The following is a 15,537-nucleotide window of genomic DNA, read 5'->3' on the forward strand; positions in this document are numbered from 1 at the left end:
TTTGTTTTTGACATAAAATACAGTAGTGTTAAATCTTCTATCCACACAAGATTCATTACCAATAGCAACCCTGTGTATTTTGTTGTTGTTGTTTTGGGGGGTTTTCCCCATGATGTCAATGGGGAATCCCCTTAGCCCTACACAGAGAATACAGTATAATCTATAAAAAAAAAAAAAAAAAAAAACTGGTGCAGAGTTAATCCCAAAAGTGTGTTTTCTTTCACTGCAACATAAAATGGTAATTTTAAAATCAAGGTGCAATTTTCTGTCAGATAATGACAGGCACTGCAGTTATTCATATCTGTGAAAGTGAAACCAGGTCCATGACAAATGATATATAAAAAAAAAAAAAACTGGCTACTTTTAAATGACTCATTGTTTCAGCTCCATTGAATAAACAAAGAAACTTGTGCAATCAACAGCAGTGACTGTTACATCAGTGAAAACCGCGCTAAGATATGAATTGATACTCTTCCATACGCAAGATGTGCTCACAAACTACACATGAGGAAACACTGTGCCGCCGCCACCCCCCAAACCACTAGGCATGTCACTTTTACAGTTGTATGCATTTGGGCACCCCTGATAATTTTCATGATTTTCCTTTATAAATCATTGGTTGTCTGGATCAGAAATTTCAGTTAAATATATCATATAGCAGAGGAACACACTGATATTTGAGAAGTGAAATGACATTTGAAGTATTTACAGAAAACGTGCAATAATTATTTAAACAAAATTAGGCAGGTGCATAAATTTGGGCACCCTTGTCATTTTATTGATTTGAATACTTTTAGCAATAAATATTGGAACACAAAATTGGTTTGGTAAGCTCACTGACCCTTGACCTCCTTACACAGGTGAATCCAATCATGAGAAAGGGCATTTAAGGTGGCCATTTGCAAGTGTTTCCCCTCTTTGCATCTCTTCTAATAAGTGGCAACATGGAAACCTCTAAACAACTCTCAAATGACCTGAAAACAAAAATTGTTCAACATCATGGTTTAGGGGTTTCAGCTGTCAGTTTCCACTGTGAGGAACTGGAAGACCACAGGCACAGTACTAGTTAAGGCCCGAAGTGGCAGGCCAAGAAAAATCTCAGATAAGCTGAAGGATGGTGAGAACAGTCAGTCAACCCACAGACCTGCTCCAAAGACCTACAACATGACCTTGCTGCAGATAGTGTCTCTGTGCATCATTCAACTATACAGTGCACTTTGCAGAAGGAGATGCTGGATGATGCTGTAATGCAGAGGAAGCCTTTTCTGCGTATACGCCACAAACAGAATTGCTTGAGGTATGCTAAAGCACATTTGGACAAGCCAGCTTCATTTTGGAATAAGGTGCTGAGGACTGATGAAACTAAAATTGAGTTATTTGGACATAAGGGGTGGTATGTGTGGCTGAAAAAGAACACAGCATTCTAAGAAAAACACTTGTTACCGACAGTTAAATTTGGAAGTGGTTTCATCATGCTGTGGGGCTGTGTGGCCAATGCATGTACCAGGAATCTTGTTAAAGTTGAGGGTCACATGGATTCCAGTCAATATCAGCAGATTCTTGAGAGCAATGTTCAACAATCAGTGACAAAGTTGAAGTTGCGCTGGGCCTGGAACTTTCAACAAGACAACGACCCTAAACACTGCTGAAAATCTACTAAAGCATTCGTGCAGAGAACAAGTACAATGTTCTGGAATGGCCATCTCAGTCCCTAGACCTGAATATTATTGAAAATCTGTGGTGTAACTGTAAGCGGGCTGTCCATGCTCAGAAATCAACAAACCTGACTGAACTGGAGATGTTTTGTAAAGAAGAATGGTCCAAAATATCTTCAACCACAATCCAGACTCTCAATAGAAGCTATAGGAAGTGTTTAGAGGCTGTTATTTCTGCAAAAGGAGATCTACTAAATATTGATGTATTTTTTCTATTGGGGTGCCCAAATTTATGCACCTGCCTAATTTTGTTTAAAGAACTATTGCGCACTTTCTGTTAATCCTATGAACTTCATTTCACTTCTCAAATATCAAATATAATAATAGAACAAAATTCGTGACTCTGGGAATAATGAAATAAAAAGGCAATATACTGATTATTTACCTCAGAAGGTAGCTGGTGATTTTGTTGGATTTATTTCAGTACGGCACATACTCAAGAAATGTCATGCTTCTACTCTCTGGAGTATGAAGGCTTTCTGTAGATATTCAGATATTGCCATTTTATGGAGAAAAAGTGATTATAAATAAAAGCAAATGCTACTTACAGGCACTAACCCTATGGACACATTAGCTACAAGCGATAGAGGCAAAACAACCACTTGCCATTCATTTTTAATTCGAGTGGACCCTTTGCAGGGACTAGAGACAACAGTCACTATGCAAACATAGGTTCCATTAAGCAGTCAATCACAGAGATAAAAACATGTATTTATACACAATCTATGGGGGAAAAAAACTGTGAGGGTGTTGGGTTTCCCCGTCCTTTATAATACAGTGCATTCTGAAAATATTCAGTGCTTCACTTTTTCCACATTTTGTTATATTACAACCGTATTACAAAATGGATTAAATTCAGATTTTTTTCCTCAAACATTCTACACACAATACCCCATAATGACAATGTGAAAGTTTTTTTTTTAAAGATTTTTGTAAACTTATTAAAAAACAAAACTAAGAACTCACATGTAGATTAGTATTCACAGCCTTTGCCATGAAGCTTAAAATTGAGCTCAGGTGCATCCTGTTTCCACTTATCATCCTTGAGATGTTTTTACAGTTTAGAGTCCAGCTGAGGTAAATTCAGTGGACTGGACATGACTTCGAAAGACACACACCTGTCTACATATAAGGTCCCATAGTTGACAGAACATGCCCGAGCACAAACCAAGCATGAAGTCAAAAGAACTGTCTGGAGACCTCATAGACAGGATTGTCTTGAGGCACAAATCTGGGGAAGGGTACAGAAGCATTTCTGCTGCTTTGAAGGTTATTACTATCTGCCTTAATAATCCACAAATGAAGACGGACAGCATTCTACCACAAGGAGCTGCTTGATTTTTATATTTGTTAAGTTCTCCAAGAGCCTGAAAAGCTAATATCTGTTCTTTTTTACTAACTACTTTCTTGCTCCTTATCTTAGCACACTTGAAGCACAGTCTAATTCAAGCTAGACTGTGTACTTTTGCTGCTTGTTTTAATAGCTAGGGACAAGGTCTCAGTATTTATTGTATGTTTGTTAGTTGCAGTTTTTTTTTCCTGAGGATCCTGTGCTAAATACAGAAACAGTGTTATCATTCAATTTTTTTTATTCAGACTCCCTTTACTCCTACTGAAGTTAAAAAATTCTTGGTATAGCTGTAGTAAGCATTTTTGTTCATTCTACTCCCTCTACGGCTCCACTCCCCATAACTTGCAGGGCAAAATGATATGATCCGTGTGTACTGTTCATCTCCACTCCCCACATCTTTCTGCTAGTGTACCATATCAGGGAATTATGATATAAACTGTGAATTCTAACTAATAGGCACGCAAAATATTGTGAGCTATAATGTTAGCAGTCTTCTTAGTCTTGTTAAAAGAAAGAAAATTCTACATCAACTGAAACAAGCCAACCATCAAATAGCATTTCTACAGGAAACCCATTTATGTGAGGTGGAACATGAAAAGCTAAGAAAATCTTGGGCAGACAAAATATACTATTCTTCACGTCGATCGGCCAGGAAGAGGGGAGTATCCATTCTTATACACAGACAAACTTTGCTACATAGAGACACTGCAGGGAGATATACTTTGGTTAATGTTTAATTGATGGTATATCAGTGTCCCTCAAATGTATATGCACCCAATGAGGATGATCCTAGTTTCATCATAGCACTGTTTACTAGGATACTACAATACAGCTCTCAACTGCTTTTGATGGGAGGAGATTTTTAACTGTCTGTTGTTGCAACTAATGGACCAACAACCTCTCTCTAAAGCTCCCCTATCTAGAATAAGCAAAGTCCTCAAATATCAATCTGTAGAAGTGGGCCTCGTGTGTGTATGGGAGTAAATTTCCAAGAAGCAGGGACTTCACTTTCTATTCAAGTAGACATACCTCTTATTCACGGATTGATTACGTCTTTACACCCAAGGTAGAATTACATAGGATTGTTGACACTGGGATACTACCTATTACTATCTCTGATCATGCACCGGTTGTGTTAAAAATGGTATATAGGCCAAAGACCAATGTTCAAGCAATGGAAATTTAATGCATCCCTCCTTAATGATTAAAAAAAAAACACCTATTTTATCACAGCAGAGCTCAAGAGCTATCAGGGTACCAATGCCTCGCGTGAAACAATGCCTCATACTATGGGACTGAGCAAAGGCATAGATTAGGGGCTTACTTCGGCTAGAAAAAAGGAGAGAGATGCTAAACAACAATCTTAGAGGATAAAAGAATCAGAATGTAAACACGAACAATCTACTTCAATTAGTCTGAAATAATTTAAATGCAGTTCGAAGAGAACTTAATAATCTTTTATTGGATAAGACTGAGGGAAACTTAAGATTCACTAACCAAAGATACTATGAATATGGTAGCAAGGAAAGTACATTATTGGCATTTAGATTGAGGAAACTGCAATCATCCAATATAGTACAGAATAAAACCACATGGCACTGATGCCACAAAACCAGAAAAAAAAAAAAAGCTGAATCCTTTGTGGAGTTTTACAAATCCTTATTTAAGAATAAAGATACATGTACGGATGATGCAAAAGTCATGGTTTTAAACCGTATAAAATTGACAGAACTAGCACCAGAACCAACACCAAGGAGTTAGATGAGTCCATCAAGGAATGGGGAGATTAAGCAAATGATCTCAATGTAAAAAAAACAACAACACAACAACAGCAGCAGCCCTGGGCCAGATAGATATGTTAATGAGTTTTAGAAAACTTTTAAAGACTTGCTGTCTCCCCTATTGTTAAAAGCATATATTCATGCACTAGATCTAAAACTATGGCACCATCCTGGACTGAAGCAACCATAGTAGTCATACATAAAGAGGGTAAAGACCCCTCTGAATGCCAGCCCTATAGACCAGTAGTGATCTGCGTATACTCACAACAATTTTAGCCAGACAAGTTAATCAGATAATCACCCAAATTATTCATCCTGATCAGACTGGATTTATCACTAGGAGATACTATGGAGACAATTTACAGCACCTATTAAACATAATATCCCAACAAAAAAAGGACAGAAACCAGAATCAATGATTATATCCCTACATGCCCAAAAGGCATTTGGCCAGGTTTCCTATCAATATTTGTTCCACAGATTAGAGCAATTTAAATTCGGCCCTAATTTTATAAATTGGATACAAACATTATACCCATTTCCACAAGCGGGAATTAAAGTCAATGGGTATAGAACAGAGAGATTCACACTGGAACGATGATGCAGACAAGGCTGCTCTCTATCACCCCTGCTGTTCACCATTAACATTGAACCACTGGCCCAGCACATTAGAGACAATGATAATAGAAAAATTGTCATAGATAAAGAAGAGCATATATATATATATATATATATATATATATATATATTATATATATATATTCCCCCATCTCTATGAAGCAAATTGTGGTAAAATGATTCAGTGCATTATTAATGACTTGGAACGATGGTCTGTGCTCACTCCCTCTCTGCTTGGCCATGTTGAAATTATCTGTATGAATGTTCTGCCAAGGCTGTTTTATTTCAGATGTTACCTGTAGAAATCCCAAAGTCAATTTTTGAATAATCACACATTTCATATGGCAAAAAAGCACCCTAACTGTAAGACTGAAAACCATACAGTTATCTAAACTAGATGGTGGTCTTAAGCTTCCAAACTTGAAATATTATTTCTGGTCTGCACAACTGAAGCCCCTAATAGTGTGGATCCAGAATGGCACATATACGCAATATCTTAATATTAAACAAAGTTTGTGCCCAGAGCCCATGCAAATACTACCCTTTTTAGACACACCCATCAAAGAATTGCCAGACTGGACCAAGATTATTTTTAAAATCTGGAAAAGATAGTCAGCTTTTGGACTATCAAAGATAATGTCACCATTAACAAGTATTGGATTTATGAAGACATTCATACCTGAACAACTTGGATACCTGCTTTAGAAAATGATCTGATCATAGACTGACTCATTTACACCAATTATCTAACGGTGAAAACATTTGAAAAGTTGAAAAATTACTTTGATCTTCCAAAGACAGATTTCTTTACATATTTACAGCTAAGAACTTTCCTGACAGCACACAAGAAATGGACAAAACTCACAAATCCTACCTCCAGAGAAAAGTTTCTAATTGAAATACAAATGGGGACTAGAGATAAGAAAATAACTGGCAAATTATACCATCTGTTCTTATCCATGAATCTGCATAACTCTCTACAGATAAAGCAGAGGTGGGAGGTGGAGATGAGCAAGATCATATCACAGGATACTTGGAACTAGGGGTGCACTGAGGCACACCTGGCCACAAATTCAAACACATGGAAGGAAATTAGGAAACTAGATTTTATTTCAGGACAAAAGAAATAGTAGCCAAGATGAGCCCAGCTCAGACTGGTGGAACTGTGGAGCACTTATCGCTAATCACACTCTCATATTCTGGTCCTGTGCCAAGCTGAGTGTTTATTGGAGAGGTATTTGACACCCTCAAAGTGGTTTTCCATCAAGATATCCCATGGGAGCCTACAGTAGCATTATTGGGGGAAATTCCTGGAGGATTAGAGGAGAGGGCCACAAAATATCTCCTGAATATTTTATTCACAGCTGCATTAAAATGTATAACTGTTAGATGGCTGAGCCCAGATCCACCAATTTATAATACAGAGTGAACACAAAAACACTCCTTGGTTTCAAATAGTTATTATATCAAATGTTACATGAATAATTTTACAATTTTGATATCTATAGTTGCAGAAACTCAAGTTTTTTTTTCTCTTTTGCAGATTCTTCTTCAAAATGTTAAAATTATTCATGTAACTTTTGATATTATAAATATTTGCAAAATAAAATGTGTTCGGTTTCTACACCTCCTTCCCAGAGGTCATTCAAACACAAGCTTTGTGGAAAAAGGACATCAGGAGAAGATGATTCTTAAAAATAAAGTTTACTTTTCAATCCTAAAAATGGTCATATACAAACAGTTGATCTAACCCTGCTTGAAGATAGATTTTGATGCTTCTATCCAAAAAAAAAAGTTGACAATTTACGATGATTAATGTTGATATTTGTTTTCATTACGGGTTCAACTGTGCACCCCCCCCTTATTTATTTTTACTTCAGGTCTGCACTGATCTCATGTGTGGCCTTTCTGGAGTCCAGCTGATGGAAATCAATCATAGTGATGGAGAACTTTAATCCTTGGCTATGCTCCAAATCAGGAAATCTGGTAATTCCCAGGACACCATTATCACAGATCACATGCCCCCTTTAAATCCCCACTGAGGACATCTCAACTTTTCTTTAGACAATAAGACTTGTGACAACTACAAGGTTAATTACACTCACTTGCATCATCCATGACGTCAATGTCTGTTCCCAGCTCAGAGCTGGTCAGGTGGTAACGATACTGGACCGGATCACTGAGCGCTGACAATAAGATGAGTAGTACCACTGCATTAATGAGCTGTAGGGGAAAAGTAAACCAATATAAAACATCCATTCATGAAGTGATATGACTTCATATCATTGTTTAACCCAAACCACAGGTGTCTCTTAACCCATTTACTCTGAATAGCATTCTACAATGTTGCTCATTATATGACACCTAAATGGATCCTTCTCATTTAATTGGTGGATTCTGTATCATGTGACATTCAGTATTTGTCCCACTGTATGGGTTTTGTCACTAGTGTGAATTTTTCTTCCACATGTTCCACTCTATTGCACAGCCCCATTAGCTTTTTGTAAAAACATTTCCATGGTTCCAGGAAGCTAAATCTAGGAGCAGCAATGTTTGACATTTTTAGTGACCGCAGCAGCTTCGTTTTTTTTTTTTCTTTTTTTGCTGGATTCAGGAAAGTAGACGTGCATTTCCACACATACCACTGCGCTCCTACGGGCTCCCACTCAGCTCAGCGGTGGGTCAGCTGAATAGAGCCTTCTCATTTAACTGGTGGTTTGTATGTCATGTGATACGGTACCCTTTACCATTGTGTTCTATTTACCATGCAATTTGGTTCTATACGTTTTCTGCTATTGTATGCCGCCGCACGCTCACACTAGCAGCAACGGCGCTTAGCTTAAAAACAAACAACGGTCCGACAGTGACCAGACATGCTGGGTAATGGACGGGAAGGTTAGCTGTGCCGAGGGGGTTCAGAAGTGATTGGGGGGGGGGGGGGCTGAGAAAGTAGTGTTTGCCAGAGGCAGTGCTTGTGGGAACGAGGCACAGCCGAGTTGAATGAAACATTCAATCTTTCACCGCATGAAATATTTGTACCATTGCACTCAAACATTCATTATTTGTGTGTTATCTATCTATTAGAGATTAGATTACATTAGATTAGACAGAACTTTATTAATCCTTTGGGAAGACTGCCTCAGGGAAATTGAAGTTCCAGCAGCGTAAGAAGGACATGGAGCACCAAAAGTAAAAACAGTTTGCAAATATAAATACACAAATATAAAATGCTAATGCTTCTACTCTCTGGAGTATGAAGGCTTTCTTTAAATATTCAGATATTAGAATTTTGATGTGAAATAGTGATTATAAATAAAAGCAAATGCTACTTTCATGCACTAACCCTACGGACACATTAGCCACAAGCCATAGAGGCAAAACAACCACTTGTCATTCATTTTCAATTCCAGTGGGTTCTTTGCAGCAACAAGAGACAATGGTCGCTTTGCAAGCATAGGTTTCATAAAGCAGTGCATCTGGAAAGCATTCACAGTACTTCGCCTTTTCCACATATTGTTATGTTACAGCCTTATTCAAAAATGTAGTAAATTAATTTTTTCCCGTCAAAATTCTACACACAATACCCCATAATGACAACATGAAAACTTTAATTTGAGATTTTTGCAAATTTATAAAAACAAAAAAACAAACAAACAAAAGTCACGTGTACTTAAGTATTCACAGCCTTTGCCATCAAGCTCAAAATTGAGCCCAGGTGTAAATTCAGTTGAGTGGACATGATTTGGAAAGGCACACACCTGTCCACATATAAGGTCCCACAGCTGACAGAACATGTCAGACCACAAACCAAACATGGAGTCAAAAGAATTGTCTGTAGACCTCAGAGACGGAATTGTCTCGAGGCCCAAATCTGAGGAAGGGTACAGAAACATTTCAGCTCCTTTGAGGGTCTCAATGAACACAGTGGCCTCCCATCATCCATAAATGGAAGAAGCTCAGATCCACCATGACTGATCTCTTCCTAGAGCCGGAAGCCCGCCTGGAGTTTGCCAAAAGGCACCTGAAAGACTCTCAGGCAGTGAGAAACAAAATTCTCTGATCTGATGAGACAAAGATTGAACTCTTCGGCCTGAATGCCAGACATCATGTTTGGAGGAAACCAGGCACCATCCCTACAGTGAAGCATGGTGATGGCAGCATCATGCTGTGGGGATGTTCTTCAGCAGCAGGAACTGGGAGACTAGTCAGGATTGAGGGAACGATGAATGCAGCTATGTACAGAGATATCCTGGATGAAAACCTGCTCCAGAGTGTTCTTGACTTCAAACTGGGAGACGGTTCATCTGTCAGCACAACAATGACCCTAAGCACCCAGCCAAGATATCAAAGGAGTGGTTTCAGGACAACTCTGTGAATGTCATTGAGTGTCCCAGCCAGAGCCCTGAATTGAACATCTCTGGAGAGATCTGAAAATGGCTGTGCACCGATGCTCCCTATCCAACCTGATGGAGCTTGAGAGGTGCTGCAAAGAGGAATGGACAAACCCCCCCAAAGATAGGTGCACCAAGCTTGTGGCATCACATTCAAGAGGACTTGAGGTTGTAATTGCTGCCAAAAGGTACATCAAGAGCTGAAACAACTAATCGAGTTAATAGATTAAAATCGATTATTAAAATAGTTGTCAACTAATTTAGTCATTAATTAGTTGCTAAATAACTTTGTTTTACCGCAAATGTTTTGTTTCTTCCATATAATCAACGGAGCTTTGCTTTGAATCTTGAACCAATGGAGTGCTTCGAGCTGTTGTTTCATTGTTTTCATTTGTTTTATTTCGCTTTATCTTAAATTTTCCCGACTAAAACCCTAAAGAGCATATGTCTGTGAGGAATATTTACCTTTTTTATGTTAAACTGACCTGTTATGGTCTTCTGAAACAGTTGATAGATGTATTTTATGCTAACGCCGATTCTAATGCATTAGCATGTCTATGGCGTTTTCAATGTTAAAGTTAGCATGAAGCTGCTGGCATTTCAGCATGTTTGTGCATTTGTTTTCTGTATAATTAATGGCTCAGCGTTTGTTGTCATAAAAGAGTCAAATGTATTACAAATTATATTTTTTAATTTATTTTTATTTATATATTAATAATAATAGCAACAATAATAATAGTAATAATAACTAATAATGCTACAATACAATTTTAGAGAAAGACATGAGTCACATGTGTCATTGTGAAATGACCACATAGGTTACAAGTTATACACAGAATGTTGCACATATGAGTCAGGCTACAGTTTTTGTTTTAGGTTTTATGGTTAACTGGTTATGCTAATTGCCCATTTGCAGCAACAAAAATACCTCTTTTTTCACCATATATTTTATAACATACATGATTCAATGTTGTTTTATGGCAACTCGGCACTTTGATAAAGCAATGACATTTGAAATAATTATTTTTTTCTTTATTATAAACTGTTTTATTCTTTATTATTTTATATTTCAAACAGCCAAGGGACATTTGAGGTCACCAAAAAATGAGGTGGGCTTCATAGATAATTGGCAAAGCTTCTGGGGAAAACCTGGTCTTGTTAGGAGAGACGGCATCCATCCCACTTTGGATGGAGCAGCTCTCATTTCTAGAAATCTGGCTAATTTTCTTAAATCCTCCAAACCGTGACTATCCAGGGTTGGGACCAGGAAGCAGAGTTGTAGTCTTACACACCTCTCTGCAGCTTCTCTCCCCCTGCCATCCCCTCATTACCCCATCCCCGTAGAGACGGTGCCTGCTCCCAGACTACCAATAACCAGCAAAAATCTATTTAAGCATAAAAATTCAAAAAGAAAAAATAATATAGCACCTTCAACTGCACCACAGACTAAAACAGTTAAATGTGGTCTATTAAACATTAGGTCTCTCTCTTCTAAGTCCCTGTTGGTAAATGATATAATAATTGATCAACATATTGATTTATTCTGCCTAACAGAAACCTGGTTACAGCAGGATGAATATGTTAGTTTAAATGAGTCAACACCCCCGAGTCACACTAACTGTCAGAATGCTCGTAGCACGGGCCGGGGCGGTGGATTAGCAGCAATCTTCCATTCCAGCTTATTAATTAATCAAAAACCCAGACAGAGCTTTAATTCATTTGAAAGCTTGACTCTTAGTCTTGTCCATCCAAATTGGAAGTCCCAAAAACCAGTTTTATTTGTTATTATCTATCGTCCACCTGGTCGTTACTGTGAGTTTCTCTGTGAATTTTCAGACCTTTTGTCTGACTTAGTGCTTAGCTCAGATAAGATAATTATAGTGGGCGATTTTAACATCCACACAGATGCTGAGAATGACAGCCTCAACACTGCATTTAATCTATTATTAGACTCTATTGGCTTTGCTCAAAAAGTAAATGAGTCCACCCACCACTTTAATCATATCTTAGATCTTGTTCTGACTTATGGTATGGAAATAGAAGACTTAACAGTATTCCCTGAAAACTCCCTTCTGTCTGATCATTTTTTAATAACATTTACATTTACTCTGATGGACTACCCAGCAGTAGGGAATAAGTTTCATTACACTAGAAGTCTTTCAGAAAGCGCTGTAACTAGGTTTAAGGATATGATTCCTTCTTTATGTTCTCTAATGCCATATAACAACACAGTGCAGAGTAGCTACCTAAACTCTGTAAGGGAGATAGAGTATCTCGTCAATAGTTTTACATCCTCATTGAAGACAACTTTGGATGCTGTAGCTCCTCTGAAAAAGAGAGCTTTAAATCAGAAGTGTCTGACTCCATGGTATAACTCTCAAACTCGTAGCTTAAAGCAGATAACCCGTAAGTTGGAGAGGAAATGGCGTCTCACTAATTTAGAAGATCTTCACTTAGCCTGGAAAAAGAGTCTGTTGCTCTATAAAAAAGCCCTCCGTAAAGCTAGGACATCTTTCTACTCATCACTAATTGAAGAAAATAAGAACAACCCCAGGTTTCTTTTCAGCACTGTAGCCAGGCTGACAAAGAGTCAGAGCTCTATTGAGCTGAATATTCCATTATCTTTAACTAGTAATGAGTTCATGACTTTCTTTGCTAACAAAATTTTAACTATTAGAGAAAAAATTACTCATAACCATCCCAAAGACGTATCGTTATCTTTGGCTGCTTTCAGTAATGCCGGTATTTGGTTAGACTCTTTCTCTCCGATTGTTCTGTCTGAGTTATTTTCATTAGTTACTTCATCCAAACCATCAACATGTTTATTAGACCCCATTCCTACCAGGCTGCTCAAGGAAGCCCTACCATTATTTAATGCTTCGATCTTAAATATGATCAATCTATCTTTGTTAGTTGGCTATGTACCACAGGCTTTTAAGGTGGCAGTAATTAAACCATTACTTAAAAAGCCATCACTTGACCCAGCTATCTTAGCTAATTATAGGCCAATCTCCAACCTTCCTTTTCTCTCAAAAATTCTTGAAAGGGTAGTTGTAAAACAGCTAACTGATCATCTGCAGAGGAATGGTCTATTTGAAGAGTTTCAGTCAGGTTTTAGAATTCATCATAGTACAGAAACAGCATTAGTGAAGGTTACAAATGATCTTCTTATGGCCTCGGACAGTGGACTCATCTCTGTGCTTGTTCTGTTAGACCTCAGTGCTGCTTTTGATAATGTTGACCATAAAATTTTATTACAGAGATTAGAGCATGCCATAGGTATTAAAGGCACTGCGCTGCGGTGGTTTGAATCATATTTGTCTAATAGATTACAATTTGTTCATGTAAATGGGGAATCTTCTTCACAGACTAAAGTTAATTATGGAGTTCCACAAGGTTCTGTGCTAGGACCAATTTTATTCACTTTATATATGCTTCCCTTAGGCAGTATTATTAGACGGTATTGCTTAAATTTTCATTGTTACGCAGATGATACCCAGCTTTATCTATCCATGAAGCCAGAGGACACACACCAATTAGCTAAACTGCAGGATTGTCTTACAGACATAAAGACATGGATGACCTCTAATTTCCTGCTTTTAAACTCAGATAAAACTGAAGTTATTGTACTTGGCCCCACAAATCTTAGAAACATGGTGTCTAACCAGATCCTTACTCTGGATGGCATTACCCTGACCTCTAGTAATACTGTGAGAAATCTTGGAGTCATTTTTGATCAGGATATGTCATTCAAAGCGCATATTAAACAAATATGTAGGACTGCTTTTTTGCATTTACGCAATATCTCTAAAATCAGAAAGGTCTTGTCTCAGAGTGATGCTGAAAAACTAATTCATGCATTTATTTCCTCTAGGCTGGACTATTGTAATTCATTATTATCAGGTTGTCCTAAAAGTTCCCTAAAAAGCCTTCAGTTAATTCAAAATGCTGCAGCTAGAGTGCTGACGGGGACTAGAAGGAGAGAGCATATCTCACCCATATTGGCCTCTCTTCATTGGCTTCCTGTTAATTCTAGAATAGAATTTAAAATTCTTCTTCTTACTTATAAGGTTTTGAATAATCAGGTCCCATCTTATCTTAGGGACCTCGTAGTACCATATCACCCCAATAGAGCGCTTCGCTCTCAGACTGCAGGCTTACTTGTAGTTCCTAGGGTTTGTAAGAGTAGAATGGGAGGCAGAGCCTTCAGCTTTCAGGCTCCTCTCCTGTGGAACCAGCTCCCAATTCAGATCAGGGAGACAGACACCCTCTCTACTTTTAAGATTAGGCTTAAAACTTTCCTTTTTGCTAAAGCTTATAGTTAGGGCTGGATCAGGTGACCCTGAACCATCCCTTAGTTATGCTGCTATAGACGTAGACTGCTGGGGGGTTCCCATGATGCACTGTTTCTTTCTCTTTTTGCTCTGTATGCACCACTCTGCATTTAATCATTAGTGATCGATCTCTGCTCCCCTCCACAGCATATCTTTTTCCTGGTTCTCTCCCTCAGCCCCAACCAGTCCCAGCAGAAGACTGCCCCTCCCTGAGCCTGGTTCTGCTGGAGGTTTCTTCCTGTTAAAAGGGAGTTTTTCCTTCCCACTGTAGCCAAGTGCTTGCTCACAGGGGGTCGTTTTGACCGTTGGGGTTTTACATCATTATTGTATGGCCTTGCCTTACAATATAAAGCGCCTTGGGGCAACTGTTTGTTGTGATTTGGCGCTATATAAAAAAAAAAATTGATTGATTGATTTGACGATATGCTGATTTTCAAGTATTTTAAGTTTTCAAATAATGTTCAGCTGTTAAATAAAGTGATGGAAGGAGAGAAAAACTGTTTCCCTGGCACTTTTTTTTTTTAAATTCCCCGCTAATCCTATTAATCGATTAATCGTGTCGAAACCCCATCAGATTCATCGATGATCCAAATAGTCGTTTGTTGCGGCCCTAGGTACATCAACAAAATACTGAGCAAAGGCTGTGAATATTTATGTATACGTGACTTCTTAGATTTTTTTTTATCAATAAATTTTCAAATAATAATATTATATCATGCGAATCGTTAAGAGGGAATATTTTTCTTACTTTTAGAATAAAGCTGTAATATAACAAAATGTGGGAAAAAAGTGAAACCTTGGGAATATTTATGGTTTGTATTCTGACCCATTTTCCCGAAATTAACTTTTATAAATACCGTGGCTTCCCAGTGCTCGTTAACACTTGGAAAAAACCCAGTGACTCCCTAAAGGTCGCAGATTTACAAAGGTTTTTCAAACTTTTACTGTTATGTTTAAAAAAAATAATTTAAGCCTAAATTACATACAGGAGAAAGGAATAACGAGCGTTAGCGGGCATCTTTAAACTCGTGTTTTTTCGTTTGAATTAAATATTCCACGGCGTGTTCCGCGCGCTTTTGACATTTGACATTAAATAAAGGAGAAAAGCTCACTGACCATGTACCATATTCCCAGGATAATGGTGCCCGTCCGGACATGGCAACAAAGGCAGCAGTTTGTCGAGTACCAGCGGTCCCAAGGCGAAATCATCGTTAACTCTGCCAATAATTCCACGCTATTTCATGAATGCTGCTGGAAATGAATATTTATCCCCAAAACTAAAGGAGTTCTTAGCGTTACAACCGCTGCATTAACGACCGTTTGAGACAATGATGTGCTCCCTGTGAG

At 38.1% G+C, this 15,537-nt stretch overlaps 1 protein-coding gene across 1 annotated transcript in view; it reads right to left on the reverse strand.

Annotated features, from left to right (window-relative positions):
* Positions 1-15,537, reverse strand: part of laptm4b (lysosomal protein transmembrane 4 beta) — a 32,095-nt gene extending 16,558 nt beyond the window's left edge. Inside the window, exons 1-2 of the mRNA XM_034160981.1 lie at positions 15,307-15,537; positions 7,571-7,688 (exon numbers count right to left, since the gene is read on the reverse strand). Of these exons, the coding sequence (XP_034016872.1) occupies positions 7,571-7,688; positions 15,307-15,399 (211 nt within the window). The 5' untranslated portion in view covers positions 15,400-15,537. The remainder of the gene's footprint in view (positions 1-7,570; positions 7,689-15,306) is intronic.

This window comes from Thalassophryne amazonica, chromosome 20 (assembly GCF_902500255.1).
Source record: "Thalassophryne amazonica chromosome 20, fThaAma1.1, whole genome shotgun sequence".
In the NCBI taxonomy this organism is placed as follows: domain Eukaryota; kingdom Metazoa; phylum Chordata; class Actinopteri; order Batrachoidiformes; family Batrachoididae; genus Thalassophryne; species Thalassophryne amazonica.